The sequence below is a fragment of the Halichoeres trimaculatus genome, unplaced genomic scaffold (assembly GCF_033239565.1).
Source record: "Halichoeres trimaculatus isolate MK-OKI-2021-1 unplaced genomic scaffold, fHalTri1.1 fHalTri1_scaffold_1, whole genome shotgun sequence".
NCBI classification, from domain to species: Eukaryota; Metazoa; Chordata; class Actinopteri; order Labriformes; family Labridae; genus Halichoeres; species Halichoeres trimaculatus.
The window spans coordinates 30,140,997-30,157,522 of record NW_027437179.1 but is presented as its reverse complement, the minus strand read 5'-3'; the positions used below and the strand labels follow the sequence as shown (position 1 = coordinate 30,157,522).

General features: G+C 40.2%; 1 protein-coding gene across 4 annotated transcripts in view; it reads right to left on the bottom strand.

Annotated features, from left to right (window-relative positions):
* itga7 (integrin, alpha 7) overlaps nt 1-16,526 on the bottom strand; it is a 42,522-nt gene that overhangs the window by 9,382 nt on the left and 16,614 nt on the right. For 3 of the 4 annotated variants that reach the window (XR_012598271.1, XM_074670327.1, XM_074670305.1), the window contains exons 2-14: nt 12,928-13,055; nt 12,037-12,116; nt 11,685-11,940; nt 10,042-10,173; nt 5,488-5,695; nt 3,596-3,792; nt 3,252-3,340; nt 2,986-3,113; nt 2,702-2,797; nt 2,497-2,558; nt 2,092-2,261; nt 1,789-1,938; nt 831-946 (exon numbers count right to left, since the gene is read on the bottom strand). Coding sequence is in view for 3 of the 4 variants with exons in the window: in XM_074670327.1 (XP_074526428.1) it covers nt 831-946; nt 1,789-1,938; nt 2,092-2,261; nt 2,497-2,558; nt 2,702-2,797; nt 2,986-3,113; nt 3,252-3,340; nt 3,596-3,792; nt 5,488-5,695; nt 10,042-10,173; nt 11,685-11,940; nt 12,037-12,116; nt 12,928-13,055 (1,812 nt within the window). In the remaining variant the exon portion in view is untranslated. Of the gene's footprint in view, nt 1-830; nt 947-1,788; nt 1,939-2,091; nt 2,262-2,496; nt 2,559-2,701; nt 2,798-2,985; nt 3,114-3,251; nt 3,341-3,595; nt 3,793-5,487; nt 5,696-9,250; nt 9,359-10,041; nt 10,174-11,684; nt 11,941-12,036; nt 12,117-12,927; nt 13,056-16,526 lie in introns of all 4 variants that reach the window. The other variant, XM_074670313.1, reaches the window with a different exon arrangement.

Genomic DNA, 16,526 nt, shown 5'->3' with positions numbered 1-16,526 from the left:
TAGGCCTCAAACACCACGTCTCCAAAAGTTCTGTCCCTGACAGGCCTCTAAAGTGCTGACCGGTCAGAAAGAAAGGGGGTTTGTGGAGTGAGAAGCCTTAAAGAGACAACACATAAACAAAATGTTTATGACAGAGGCAGAAATAAGGGTTTTCTGAAAAACACCAGTGTGACAATAAAAAAATAAGATGTAAATCATGCAAAGCTACTTCAGAGGGACCAGGGGACAGTTTAAAGCCTTACAAAGATGCCCCACACCCCTCCTTAAGTTTCATATAGCCTCACAAGCTTCTATGTTAAGCTTGAATATTCTCTCTGGGTAAACTGATGTACTCCCACAGTTCAAAAAACACATTTAGCTGTTGAGTACTCTAAAATCACAGAGAGGTGTGAGAGTGTGTTTGTCTCCGTGATGACTTGTTCAGGGTGTGCCCTGCCTCTCGCCCAACGACAGCTAGGATAGGCTCCACCCTGGGAGGGATACGTGGACAGTAGATGGATGGATGGATGGATAGTATTGCTACTTTTTCTACTGAGTACTTCTTTGAGCATTGCCTCTGAACACCCCTTAACAAGCAGGTAAAGAAACTCTTTCACTCTTGATTCTACGTCATATAGAAACCGTTCTCCTTTGGTCCTCAAGGACGCCCATTCCTCAAATAATCATCAAATCATAATTCCTTTCAAAGTTGTGTGTTGTGTGTGTCACGTGTTGTTAATGGGGACAGTACAGACGTAAGTTAAGCACTGAGCGTCATGGTGACAAATCAGAAATATACACACTGCATACACACACTGCTCATTGAAGCCAACAGCTCTGCAGATACTAACTTTGGCAGAGGGGTGAAGAGGTCAGAGGTGATGGGTCGTGTTCCAAACTGGTAGCTCAGCTTCAGGTTGCTCTGGCAGATTTTGTCGGGGCCACATCCTTCGAGCAGGAAGTTCACCTTCAGAGGAAAAATGAGACAAACAGGAAGTCTTTATTTACATCCTGAAACACGAAGTGTATCTGATTCAGGGTTTGAAATATGTTTGTTGATGTTGTCCCTTACTAAACAACAAAAATAAACTGACATAAGTTAGTCATCTTATTTATCGATTAATTTCTAGTAATTATTTGATCTTTGTAGCTTTGACTAATTTTGAGTTGGTTTTAATATATTTTAATTTCACTCATTTTTATTATTTTCTGTTGCTTTATTCTTTAATAAGCACTTTGGGTGAAAGGTGCTATAAAAATAAAGTTAATTTGAGAATTTTATAGCAAATAAGTTATTATTTTAAGCAAAGGAGCCATATCTTATTGCTTTACAATCATCGGTTTTTCAGTTTTCTTATTTTTAATCTTTATTATCCTGTCCCCAATGATAGAATTTGATTAATAATAAAGTAAAATAATTTTGTGGCATTGATCAAAAACAGTTTGGTTTAAATGTTTTTTGAAAGGTTTTTGAGGTAAAGAAATATCGGAGACCAGGGGACAAAGTGAGGGAATCTTAAAGTATGGAGGCGGCAGGTTGATGTGGATGTGAGACAGAAAGATGCTGACTCGGAAACATGCCTGTTTCAGCTCCAGTAAAGGATCCTTTGTGCATTTGAACTGTGTCAGGTTTAGGACTGTCATTGTGTGTGTTTATTAATATCAAGTTCATTCTTCTTGTCTGAATTACTGCTGTTGATGTGAAGTGTCTCATAAAGCCTGACATGTTAAGCAGTAGTCTGCAGACAAGTGTAACCCATCAAACTGAATCTGGACCATAAAAATATGTGCTTCTTTTTTGTTACAGACCTTCGAGTGCAGCGTGTTGGAGGGAGAAACATTCAACACAGGCTCCAGCCTCTCCAGCCTTCTGGCAGCCGAGTGTCTGCGTGGTGGCATGGGTTTAATTGTGTGAGTTATCGCCAACGAGATGGGGCGCAGTTTGTCACGGATGTTGTCCTGCAGAGATCAAGATTGTAAAAATGAAAGATTAAGTGTCAAAGTTAGTTTATAGTGTCAAAAATTAGTAGTTTTACAGTATTTGACTTTAGATTCAATCTAAAACCTCAGTGATCAACCACAGCTTATGATTCTCAAATCTGTGTCACTGACATGCAGTTGGAAGACAGCAGTGGTGCATGCAGGGTGATGCTGCCGATGCATCTCCACCTCCTCCGTCTGAGTGTACTCTGGCTCCAGAGAACTGCGCCCCAAGAACTGAACGCGGTGTGGAAGTCCCAGCTTCCTGCGCTCTCTGTCTGCTTCAAAGTGCACCACCAGAGCTTGAGAAGAGAAGAACAGGCATGAGGGATTGAAATGTCAGGACACACACTGAGAACACTTAAAGAGCCCACCTGGGGCTGAACGTATACGGAAAGATCCATCTAAGGGAGTGCAGTATTACCCAGCTGTGATTTAATCAAAGTAAAGTGTAATGTCACGGCACAGATAAGGTTACTCTCCACTGTAAATAGAAATGACTCCTCAAGCCCCACATGAGAGCAGGCTGTGACTCACTGATGTGTGGAGAGTAGTGCTCTGGGTGGGCCATGAAGACGAAGCAGGCCTTGACCTCTATGCTAAAAAAGGCAGATGGTGGAGAGTGAAGAAATGATCTGTGTTAGAGCCATCAAAACCAAAACAAAGAGACCCACACGGTCAAACACATTTGCAGCTGCTGTTTTCTGTTACTCTGTGTATTTGTCACATTATTGGCTCTCACCAGACTCCCTCTCTGCCTTTGCAGTTGTGCTGCTCCAGATCAATGTAATCAGGGTCAAGAGTTACTTCTCTGACCACATGGATGACTGGACGAGACCTTAGGGACACAAAAATACACAGAGATGTAAAAGCAGAAAAAAACTCTGACTAAATCATTATCCAAACATATAACTAACATGCAGGAAGTATGATTGAAATGAAAGAAATACACGAAAGTATTTAATGAACCATGAGTAACAGAGCAAAAGTTTTGCTTTGAAACAAATCCGTCTTTGCTTTTCTCACCTGAAGAGAACCACAGAGTTGTTGAGAGAGCCCACAGCAACATCTGGATAATCATTCTTGTCAATGTCCAAACCACCTGAGATGGAGTATCCAAAACGTCTTACATCAAAGTCACGGCCATCCAACACCTGATAGGAACCAAGAAACCAATTAATAGACACTCACTCTTGTGTTTTTTCATTCTATGGTTCTTTTTACATCCTCTCTTTTTTTTATTTTTCTATCTCAAAAGGCAAAACAGCCAAGTTATGCTTCTTGTAAGTCACCTGAGCAGGCTTTGTTTCAATCCCAGCATCAGATCCTCTGTAGATGAAGACTTTTCCATCCCCATCAAACGGCGCCCCCACAGCGATGTCTGAACACATGTACATGTACATATACACGTGTACATCAAACATACATCAAATACTTCATCTGTTGTGGACTTGGCTTGGAAACGAGAGGTCATACTTCAGGATTCAGCTTTCACCAAATAAGGAGTTTGAACCAAGCTGCTGAACTCCCAAAAGATTTATAATTTACATTTTCACAGAAACCGCAGAATGATGTGGGGAGTTCAGAGACATGCAGCAGGTCGATTAGAAAATGTGTGAATCAGTAAGAAACTAACCTCCATATCCGTCTTGGTCCAGATCTCCGATGTTGCTGACTGTCATCCCAAACATGGAGTCGTACGTCCCGTTGAGACGAATTGGCCTAGCTTGGTCATCCCAGTGACCAAAGGGGTTCAGGTACACGTACACAGCTCCACCAATCTCTGCTTTACGGTCGAAAAAATTAGGAGCTCCGACGATCAGATCGGTCCAGCTGGAGACAGAAACAGAGTCATTGAAGTGAAGCTAATGACACAATCGTATTGATTTTCGTTTTATTTTTGTTTGTTTAACAATAAAATACACATTTTTTTCAATTTAGCATATTCATCCGTAAGCATATCAACTTGGAATGCTGCGTTCATGTCCACCATGGAAAATCACCTACTCTTCCACTCTCTCACAGTCACAAGGATGCATTTAGATACCTTAACATGGTATCTTTTGATTTTACATGAATCAGTACCCAGTACTTTTGATAGAATTCAGTTGGTACCTATTACTCATCTACACTTCTGTACTTTTTAAGATTTTTTAGTTTTTTGTGGCCCTATGCTCAGAAGCCAGCACTGCAAGAACACGTGTATATCACAACTACATAGTTTGTAGCTTAAAAAGGGGTATTGCACTTTCCCATAATGTAAACATGGATACAAAGCGAAATATATGGATATAATGCTTGATGTCGACGCTAATTGTGTGCAGATTTCCAAACCCACTACATGTTTATATGTTGTAGAAATCCCAGAGTCTCTTTGTAAACTAATCTAAAAAGCGGTCATTCTAAAAACATAATAAGATCTCTGTGAGATCTGAGCAAGTCTTGCTGGAATGATGAGGTCATAGCATTAGGATCGCCTAATTGGTTCATGACAAAGGAGAGAGCCTCAAACACCAAGGTCTGCCCCTGACAGGTTGCCTGTGGACTGGCCAGTCAGTGGTAAGGGTTTTTGAAGAGACAGAAACTCAAATAGAGTGTTGACAGAGGCTAAGATAATGGTTTCTAAAACACAAGCGTGCGAAATATAAAGGTTGTTTTGAGCTATAAATCATATAGAGCTGTTTTGGTGGTACCACAAGGACAGTTTAAAGCCTAAAGATAACACAATACCCCCTCTTTAAGATATTATAAAACAAAATTTCCAACATGATTTAAAGACTTGGTGATGCATTGTTAAAATTTACCATTTCCAAAACAATTAGTTAACTAAGTAGTTAGAAGCTTCATCACAACCAGCTGTAGTTGTATGTGCACTGCAAAAACTGAAATCTTATCGAGTGTTTTTGTCTTATTTTCAGTAGAAAATTCCTTTTAGACTCAATATGAGCCAAATTCACACGACCAATCCAGAAAAATGTCTTGTTTAAAATTATTTAAGGACAAAAATGAGGTCTGAATTGCTCGTAACCAGTACAAAACCTGCCAATGGAACAAGAGAAAAGTTACTTGTATTAAGACATTGTTCTAGTCTCAGGAACACTTTCAAGCATTTTTTTCTTGTTCCATTAGCAGATTTTTTTTACTGGTTACAAGCGATTCAAACCTCATTTTTGTACTCTACTTGAAACAAGACATTTTTCTGGATTGATGAGTTGAAAGTGGCTCATATCGAGTATAATAAGACGATTTTTACTTAAAAAAAGACAAAAACACTTGATAAGATTTCAGTTTTTTGCAGTGTACTGTTCAAATTCTTCAGTAAACTGAAATAAAGGGATCAAATCAATGCTCATCATCTGAAGTTTTGAAAGCATTTAGCTGGAGATGCTAACTTTCTTTGTTGAACAGAAATTTTAAATTAATCTTAAGCATTTTGTTGCTCTTGTATTTCTTTTTAACTCTGTTGTTGATCAAAGTTCTTTTATTCCTCAGTGATCACCCCTCTGTATCCTCTCCCTCTGTCCTCACCCGTCACGGTTTAGATCTGTCGTAGCCACTGAATACCCAAATGAAGATGCCAGCTCCTCCCCCCAGAGGATGTGCTGTGGCACAAGCCGATACACATTATCCTTCCTCAGCAGCACCACTGCTCCTGTGTGATTGGCCCGAGGTGCACCCGCCACAAAGGTCAGCTCCCCGAGGCTCATAATCCCCATAGCAGAGTCCACAGAAAATCCTGGAAGGTGGAAAGTTACAGAGGAGGTGGAGGACAGGACAGAGGAGAGGGTCAGGGGTTAGTATTGACCATGAGGCTCACAGGCTCATCTCCTCTCAGTGCAGCTAAGTCTGCTCATCTTCTTACTAATGAAACGTGTGCCTTAAGTGACTATTGATTTAATGCCAAGCTCATGATGGGTGTAATTGTCCTGTGTTCTGTGTTTGCTGTGGTGGGATGTTTCCAGTGGTGGGCTGTGACGTTAACGAAGGGAGATGTACGGGGTTTCTCCTGACGTCTCATGAGATTCATGGTGCTGCTTCTTTGTATCAGCTGCCTCAAGTGAATGCAGAATGTAAACACAGTGGGTGGACGTTAATCAGATTTATGTGTGTGTGCTTGTGTGTGTGTGCAGGAATGTGAGGATGCATATAAATCAGGTAAAGAGAAAGAGTGAACAAGTGGAAGGGGGAAGGTCTGTTTATATCTGTGTGTGTGTGTGTGTGTGTGTGTGTGTGTGTGTGTGTGTGTGTGTGTGTGTGTGTGTGTGTGTGTGTTTGCTTCATAAGACTGTGCTAAAATGTTCAAATGCAGCTGTGAAAAATCTCACATCATATCAAACATTTCACCTGGACTGAAGCAACTGCATGCATTTGCCTCACCACTTTAAAATCATGCAGTGGGTGTGAAAAGGGAGGACGCTCTATTAGGGTGAGTGGGATGGGGGGGTGTTTTGTAGTCCTGAGTAAACATGCAGGGAGTGTGTGTGTGTGTGTATGGGGGGACATAACAGAGACAAACAGTGAGCAGCTCCAGGGTGGCAGGTGTGGAATGCAACAGTCTTCTTGGCAGCTTCTGTAAAAGCTGATGGATGGAGACAAAGGTGCTACTTTTTCCAAGCTGGGTGGCTTTTAACACACAGGTTCGCTCCAAGGTCGTCTCTATAAAGTTCAGTGGAAACTGAAAGCTGAATGCTGCTGAAGGTTTTCTAAAAACCCTGCATATGTCCTTGTCCCCACTAAAGAAGACTGAAGTGGCACAAACTGTAAACATTTTTTTTTTAATAAGGACATAATTTACAATGATTTAAATACACAATGCACGTACAATTCTCATAGTCATACATAGCTCAGTATTAATGATCTGCACTCCTTATCTGTTTATATTTAGAGCATTTTTATTATTTGAATATCTATTTTAAATTATTCATCACAAAAAAATAATTTGTGATGAAGCTGCTGCTCAGCTTTTTTTCTTGGCCTCAACAAATGTTTTTCCCCAACTTACCCATATGTCATAAATATTGTAAACAAAGGTACTGTATGCAATCTCAGTGGAAGGTAATGAATTTGAAACTTTATTTAATTTTTTTTTCAATGATGTTTTTCTACTGTTCAGTTTTACCTACTGTACTGTTTAATTTTCAAACACTTTAAAGCCCCTGTGAACAACTTTTGGTTTGTGTTGTTTTTGGCACACATCAAATCTGTGCCCTTTGCCTATTTTCTGACCTTTCTCTAAACACAGTAAGCAGTGTTATATACCCTTAAACATGTCAGTCTGTTTTATTATTTTTTCAACACTTCTTTACACTCACTGGACATATCTGCTGTATATCAGTTCATCTGGCACATACACTGCATTAGCATTAACAAGCATCAAGATTACCTACATAAAAATAACAAGTGCGCTTTTATAAGTCATAAAGAAACAACACTTTTTGTTTCAGTCTGTTTCAAAACCAATGAAAAAAAATTCACAGGAGCTTTAAAATATTTGCGTTGTGTAGAGTAATAACCACCTACATTTTCTATTACGCCAACATTTTAAACATTTTAACCGTCTTGTTTCACCTAAGTGGTATGGCTCTGAAATGTGAAATAAGTCAAAAATAAGCCAACAACCATTTTTATTTTCATTTGTCTTCCCTTTGGTGTCTGTCTGATTCTAAACAACAGATTTATTAACAGCTGTTTCTAATTGCTACAAGTGATAATAATAGTAGAAAAAAAAATGTTTTGTTATTCTACTAAATTTCCAAATTGAGAGAAGTAGAAAAAATGAAAAAGGGATGCTTGTCTATTTTTTTTCTTGCAATGGCTGTTACATGGCCTTCAACAACCTCACATTCAGTTCAGCACCCTTCAATAAAGACAGCCTTTTGTTCCTGATGATGGGATTCGATTTGGCCTTGATGGGAGAACAGGCATGCCCCTGAGTCTTAAATGAAATTGATTTATCTAACCATAATAAAGGAAACCATTAAAACATGTTAGATTAAAGTATTGTTACCAAAAATGGTGAGAAATAGCTCAAACAGTGAAGCTCTGGTTTTAGTTAGCATGCAAAGGTGTGCTGTATCAACTGGTTAGGATCAATGGAAGCATGTGAGTAATAAATGAAGGCTAAAAGGTCATGTGGGAATTAGTGTTGTCAAGGAGACAGCTCAATATGGAGAGCAGGATGGTAAACAGGCTTGGAGGTATGTGAATAAAGAGATTTATAGCAGATCCACACACTCAGTGAGAGGTAAAAATGAAACCAACAATGGAAATACATTTATCGCTCTGAGCACACAAAGCACTGAAGCACATCATAACATGGCCTCTCGGGATAACAAGGTTGGGTCTAAACGGGAATGTCTCAACAGCTGTTTGGATGGACAAACAGAATTTTATTCACTCAACGTCCCCTGAGGATGGATCCAACTGACTTCAGCATTCCCAAACTTAACTTGAGCTCCAACTGAAGGTCAAAGTTTGCACTGATACATTGAAATTTCTGCACATCTACAGTAAAACGTAACCATATTTGTTATGAATCATCCTGAAGTACTCTGAGGTTATTAATGATCCCCCAAGGATCAACCAAATATCTGATTGAGCAGAATCATAAGGTCAATTATCAGTTTTAGCTCAGTTGTTGTCCTTATACATCCAGTTAAGTTCTAATTAACAGGTGTTAGCAAGTTAACAGCCAAAACTACAAAAGTAAATGTCACTGTGGTAGCTAAACATCATGTTAGCATGCTAATATTAGCAGTCAGCTAAGTATTGCCACGTAAACAAACTCTGTTGTCAGAGAGTTGCAATAATAAACTATGATAACTGACCAGAAAACCACCACCACCTGGAAAGCTTCGTACCAACACACACATGCAGACTGACCCGACACACTACAGACAACAGATATCTACAGACACAACAGACGTACACCATGCTGCTACTCAGAGACAACCGTCTCCTTTACATTTCAAAATCATGGTAAATGGAGAAAAAATAAAATAAATAAATAAAATGTGGGATTAACAAAAATGTTATTAAATAAAATTTTAATGAGATAAGACAAAATGCAATTAAATTAAATTAAATAACAGTAAAAGATTTGATGGTTGTCTCTTTACAGCAGCAAGGGTGATATAAACTCCAGGAAGAACATAGATTACGCACTAACAATCTGTAAACAGACATGGGTTGGAGATAGGCAGAAAGAATTAAGACGTAGACGAAGAAGAGGGTAGTACTACTTCCACTACAAGCCCAGTCTGGTCCAAACAAAAACACCACGCCTACAAACCTAAGTAGCTATTATGAGCTACATCCTCAAAGGGTGTGGGCCGGCTGGAGGGCTCCAGAGTTTTGTACAGCAGTGCATCTTCAATGGGGCTAGCCATGAACAAGAGCCCTACGGCCCAAGACAGTGGAGAAAAAAACAGAAAGAAAGAGGGAGGTGTGTAGGAGGGGAGTGATTGGGGAGTGAAATGGTGAGGGAGGAAATAAAGAGTGAAACAAGAGAGAGAAAAGAGGAGAGGGAGGTGCAGGTGAGGCAGACTGTGATTGATTTTTTTTTTTTTTTGTCTCTGTGGTGCTGCAGTGGTTTTCTCCTGCAAAACCACCTGGTACCTGGAGGAGGGATGACATGTCAGGCTCAGATTGGACCCTAATCCTGGCCAAAGTTTTGAAATGTTTTTTCTCTCTTTGGGTTCAAAAAGGGCAGGGGTTACAATCAGAATAGCGTAATTTTTGTACTGCCACTCTTTAGGCTCGTATGGTATCATAAGAATTCACGCTAGGCCGCTTTAAGCTCTGGACATTTTTCACATGTCCACCCACATTCACTGGGGAAAATGTTTTTTAAAAAAAAGGTGGGGTCAGATTTAGGGCCGTGTGAGAGTGAGTCACACAGATATACTCATCCAGAAATAATCTTGTCCTAGTAGGGGAAGTTCGCTACTGTAACTTGGCTCTTGTGTGTTAGCAGCTGCCTTGATGGGATCCAGTCTGAGCCCTATTGTTACCCCCCTCCTCCAGGGCCCTCGCTTTCTCTTCTGTGCACAGGCAGCAGTGAGCAGGGAGGGCAGATCCTACCCAGGTAACTGTGGTAGGGCACAGGGATGAATGAGGCATTAAACTGGCTCTGATCTGCCACCTCGTAGGGTCCGTCATCATAGAGCCCAAGGTCAAGCAGAGTCTGGTTTAGGAGCTGGGCACGCATCTCGCCTGGAAGGGGAAGAGGTGAGGACCACAGCAAAGCAACAACAACATATCACATTTCTACTTTTCAAATGTTTCCCTTAAGGCTGAATGACTTTACTTTTTAAGCAGTTATAACACAAAATAATCAATTCACTTTGTATTCTTTACGAGCAGGGAAAAAATGCAGTGTCTGATGTCACTCAGGTGAGATTTTGTATAATCAAAAGAGACTTTTTTTCAAGGCTTTATATTTTTGGCTGTTAATGTTTTCTTCCTGTACCTATAAGAAGTATCCCCGTTTCTTAGGAAAATACAACCATAAACCTCGTATAGATGTTTGTTAGGGCCTGTGTCCACTAACAGCAGTGTTTGCTCTAACAGCACCCGTGAGCTCAATTTGAAAGTGCTTTTCACCTCCACTTACTGCTGATAGATTACAAAAGTTGTCTCATGGCACTTCTTCTTCACTTGGTAATGGGCACTGAGTTTGTTTATGAAAGCTCTGTATCCTTAATACTTGATGTCATTCAAATTTTATGAGGAAAATGTAATTTCAGTGGAAAGAAAACAAGTAGTAGCACCAGACCTAGAAATTTTACCATAAAAAATGTTGTAAGATGTGAGATGAAGTGTACAAGGAAAATGCCAGAACAGTATCACTCCCCTGTAATTGATATAGTTGATACTGGAAGCCCTGCCCTTCTTGAATATGATTGGTTGTTGAGAGAAGTGACATTGACAAGTGTGGTGGTGTTCCAAAAGCAGACTTATTTTAACTGACTCAGGGCAGGAGGCATTTTAAAAAGAGCAATTAATTTTAGAGCAAAGAACACTGAAAAAGAGACTGCATTAGATTTGTGTAGGAAATGCATACAGTGAACACAGGCCCTTACTCCTCTATTCTAAAGGCTCTACAAACTGAAAACTTGCTCAGAGCATGTGTTTTATTGAGCAAAATGTAGCAGGGACAGACTGATATGATCATTTTAACACATGCTCACAAAGTAGAAACAGTTTGCACCAGGCTCTGCACAAAAACATGAGCAGCATCCACACGCAGCGATGTGGCAGTACAAGATAAATCTATTCGCTAATTTGCAATTACATCAGATAAATCTCTGAGCTTTCTGTGGTTAAGTGTATGCTGCTGCTCTGCATAAGTCCACCGTCCAATTACCAGATTGCTTTATAAATCAATTGGCTTTCCTTCAGTCTCTGGCAGTATCAGCCCATTAATGGTGCTGTTTTAATTTGACAGCTAGCATGGACTGGTTTGATTTTCCTGCTCACAGCAATTATAACAGTATTTTCCTACTTTTTTAAAAATTCTTTTGTATCCACTGCAGGGTTTACTCCACTGTTGAGTAGTGTTTGAGCAAAACACACTTTGCCCTGAGTCCAAAAAAAGATTTGATTCAGACAAAAAAAACATTTCCATGTCTTCTTATTTTTGCAAACTACTGCATCTGATACTTCTGCATAAAGACACAAGAGCAAAAGTCCCTACATGTTCAGCTGGGTCTCAGACTCCTTACCTTTCCAGTTGTACGTTCCTGGAGCCCCAAACAGAATAAAGTTGTTGTCTGGGGTGAAACTGACAGACAGACCCTGCTGACAGAAGCCAAACTGCTCGTGGCCCTGCGGCCGGCCCTCACAGAACTTCCACTCGCCACCGTCCAGGTCATCTCTCTCCGTCAGATCCTCACTCAGGACGTAGCAGCGACCGATCGGGTCCCGTGTTTCCGAAGGTTGTCTCACGCGCTGTCTGAGCTCATAAAGATGAGCACACGTCTTAAAAGAGAAAGGACATAGTATTAGATTTTGATTTTAGGGTCTGATAATACGAAACATTTTTTTTTTAGTTTTCAAGAGCCTGTCTCTACTTACCACCACCTTCCCTCCAATCCCCTGACTCTTTACTGTGACTCCAAGCCACTGATTGTCTTTGCTCTCTTTGTCCAGGTTCACTATCAAAAACATACAGACAACAACAAATCAGGTTTCTACCTTATAAACCAATTCAAATAGTAAACAAATACAAAACAAATACAACTTATTCAGTGTTATTTAGTGGTTTAATTTAACTTCAAATCTGTTCGTCCTGTCATGCCTGCAGCAAACTGTCACAGTGAGGAACTTCTTCTGGCAACATACTGTATTTCAATCAAGGTGCAAGACAGGAAGATATTTAACATGTTTCTCTTGATGAGAATATTGTTCAAAGGTAAACAATTTCAAAGGACAATGAAGAAAACAAAAAACAAAAATAATTTGATGACACCTGTTTCAGGAAAAAAAGAAAGCTTTGTGAATATTATGTTTCATCCTCTTAACAGAAGAAAAGGGGATGATAATTATTTCAAAAGTTACCGCCAAAAAATGTTGTCTCAGATTATGTCAATGAAAGCTAAAAAAAATGATGATGATGATGATGATGATGATTCACTGCTTAGAAGCTGAAATTAACTTGTCGGTTGATATTTTTTGCTCAAAACTATTGTCAGGATTTTTGTGTGGATTTTGGCCCCCCCTTCAGACAAACTAGAGTTTTTACCTATTCGCTGTTTTTGTCCTGTTCATGCATAGACATGTACAAGATTGGTTTGTCAAAATGGTTTGTCAAAAAGAAAAAACACCCTACTCATAGAGATGCATCAGTATTAATTTTAGTCTTTTTCATAACCAGCTAAGACTCTTCGACAAGTAACTATAAACCATCAAAATAACATGCTAGTAAAATCCGTTAACTGATGAATCCTCTGGTTATACCATACTCACCGTCTCCATCAATATCCACCCTCTCACAGTCATACTCCTCAGGTGTGATTGGACACCTGAACAAAGCTCCTGGTCGTCTGCCCTGCAATGCACCCTGCCCTGCTGCCTGTGGCGCCCCCACGAGGATCCTGAAAGAACATCACAGACAGTTTATTGTCTTGCTTTGTGTCAAGGGTTGGCTTAGATTTCTTTGAGGACAAGTATCAGTAGTTCATAGCAGAACGTTAACATCACACTTTGTATTAATGTAGCAGAGATTGCAGTGTAAGAAAACACCTTTAGAGCAGTTTTCATGATGTAACTCTAACCGCACATTGACTGCTGTGTCGGTTGACAGGGTCCTCGTACATCCTGTGCTGTCATATTATTTCACATGTGACTGGTGGCAGATTTCACATAATGCCTCAGCTGACCTGAGCTGCCATAACTGTTGAACACTAACGCCTGCAGCTAAATCAAGACTATTCAAATCCTGCAGAGGCCACCTAGTGGTGTCTGTAGGATCATAATATCATGTAGTCTCCTCTCTACACTGGTGTAGTACAGCTCTGCACCCTGCATCTTCTGTTTCTTATTTGTGCTAACATACTCCAGCTTTCACCTGTCATCACTCACTATCAAGGAGAGCGAAAGTTTTATTCTCAGTGAGGAGGTTGCTGATATTTTGGGGCCAGTGTCACTTGCCTCTGCCTTATTAGGAGCGGCTCATTCAGACTAGGATGCTATTTAAAAACCGAACGTTGAGCCACATTCCACCCAACACCGTCAGCCAGGGCATATGCATGGAAGCGAGACATGGGGAAACAGGGGCCCAGGAGAACGATTGCAGGATAGAGAGTAGATAGACAGAAGACACAATGCGAGAGGGATGAACCTTAAACTCAATGACACAACAACAGCAGTTACTAAGTGGCTGCTCTGCTTTCATGTAACCATTAGAGAAGTGTTGGCAGAGAAAGTGCACAGCGTAAATGTATGAGTAACAACTGGCTGTAATGCCTGTGTGAAAAGTTCTCATCACCACCCCGGTCATATCTACCTTGTTATGTCCACACTTAAATTAGAGTTATCTCTGAGGCTGGGAAGTATTTTGCCTATAAATATAGAGTAGCAAGCTGATAGCACTGCATGAAAGAAGTAGATGTCTGGGTGCTCACAGACAACCAGACATAACAAAACTGTATAAATAATAGTCTCTCAATAATGATGATAACAAAAATATTTATTCAACATTGCACACAGTATTAAGTTTTAAAATACTTGCCAAAGCTGAGTAGGCCTTATATGCTTTATCTAATTCTTTCTTTACCTGCATTTCTTCTGAATTATTGCCAGAAGCAAAAGGGAAAGCTATGCTAGCTGGTAAGACCAAAAAGTTTGGCGTTCAAAAAAAATCAAATTGAACTCATGTCCCAAAAGAATTAAGTCTAGCCTCATTGTTTTTAAAAACCATTTTATCCAATGCTAATGGAAAAGTCTTGCATTAAAACCGTCCAAAAGATTTTAGCTACTGCTTTTTACACAGTCACATTACAGCATAAGCATTAGCATTTGACTTTGCCAACTAATGTATTGCAACAACTTATGTGAGTTTAGCTCATCTGTGATTTGTCTTCAGTACAACCACTTAAAACTTGGATAATAGGCTAAACATTGGCATTTGCTAACAGCCCTTCACTCAATTAAAGAAATTAATCTGACAAGGCGACGAGCTAACATTAACTATTAACTAACAAACAATTCCTGCCTTGGAGCTACAGACAAAAAAGTGCAAGCTACAAGCTAACATTATGGTATTTTTAGTGTTTATATTGTTAAGGTATCATTTAACATAGCTAACAAACATATAGCAACAAACAACTGGTTCACAAACTACCCCTAGCAAAACTTAATATTTACCCCTGTAGATAGATGTGTATCTTTTTTGGATGGAGCATACGTTTTTAAAACAGCTGCACAACAAGTAAGAAAACTACTGGTAAGGCTGTGTGAGTAACTCAGAAGGAGGGTGTTGAGTAAGGAGGTCACAAATGGAAGTTTAGATGTTGGATGTTTGATACTGATATATTTTGTGTTTGCAGTGGAGCACTCATCTCTCATGAGCTATTTGGATCTCAGCATAGAAATAATCGTCCAACTATTTTGTTTGGGGCCACCTGTCACAAAAACTAACCATGAAGGAAAGACGGCTTTGAAGGCAATGGGAAAGCTGAATGCACTCTGTTCTCCTCCTGGCTTCTCTTTCATGACAAGTGCTTCTGTTGAAGTGCAGCCGTGCATGCTTCAGGAATGACTCTCTCCTCACCTTAATGACCAAGCACTCAGAACAGCCACCCAAAGTGAAATAATGACCATCACACATCACTGCTGGTCCGCACAGGAAACCTGACCAACCAGAGTTAAGCAAATGCCAACATGCCAAACAAGAGGGATCAGATTGGAAAGAATAAGATAGCACTCCAGAAACCTGACTATCTGATCCCTCATATAGCTCCACATTCCAGTGAGCCCTGCTTTATGTTTGGTGGTTAAGGTGATACCAACCCTCCCTCTCACCCACACATGTGCAGATACACAGCCAGGTGTCAGGATGTGAGGTCGGTCTGTGAAACTAACTGCCAGTATTTAGATGAGAGAGTTGGAGGGCTACCAATCTTGGGATGTGCTAAATTTCCCAGACATAATCATCGGCCAACTTCAGGCAAATTATTCAAGTGAGTAAAAGCAGTGGAAGACAGGAGGGATTTTTAGGTATGGAAAAAAGAGGTGAGGCTTTGGCTATTCAAAATAAGTTTAAGTTACAATTAAAAATAGATTTCTAAAACAAAAACACTTTGTCCTTGTCATCAACAATTGACCCAACCCTTAGGGTTTTATCTGTAGATGCAGTTGAGTGACAGATGGGCACACATGTCTGAATTTTTACACATAACCTGTCATGACTAATGCTTTTTGTTATTTGCTCTTTACCCCACTTCATTGTTCAGGCCTGAGTCAGACGGTGTGATCACAATCTCCACTGTTGAGCTCATCTTTCGGTAAACCCAGATTTGACATGGTGTGTGTGTGTGTGAAATAAGAGTGGTTGTGGGTATGAGCCAGGATGGGAGATATCAGGGTGTTGAGTGTGACCATGACGATGTCTGGGGAGATACCCACATGAATCTAGACGCAACATAGCCGGCACCAGCGTGATAGAGGTGTGTGTGTGTGTGTGTGTGTGTGTGTGTGTGTGTGTGTGTGTGTGTGTGTGTGTGTGTGTGTGTGTGTGTGTGTGTGTGTGTGTGTGTGTGTGTGTGTTTGTGGTTTTTACACTGCTGTGTTGTCTCCCCAGATTAGATAATGAGAGCAAGGTATAGGTGATCCCCCAGACAAACAGATCCAACAAGACTTCACATACAAGAGTGGCTGGTTAATGAACATAATCACATGCTAATGCTAAGCAGTTGCCAATTTTTATTATGTATTTTACCTGTAAAGCAAATACAGCTCATGGAAATGGGGATGTCTTTCAGTGGCACTGAGAGAGGAACTGCTTTTAATTGAGAGGTACCACCAAAGTTATAGAGTCTAAGACTCATGAATGCTTGCTCAAGGTG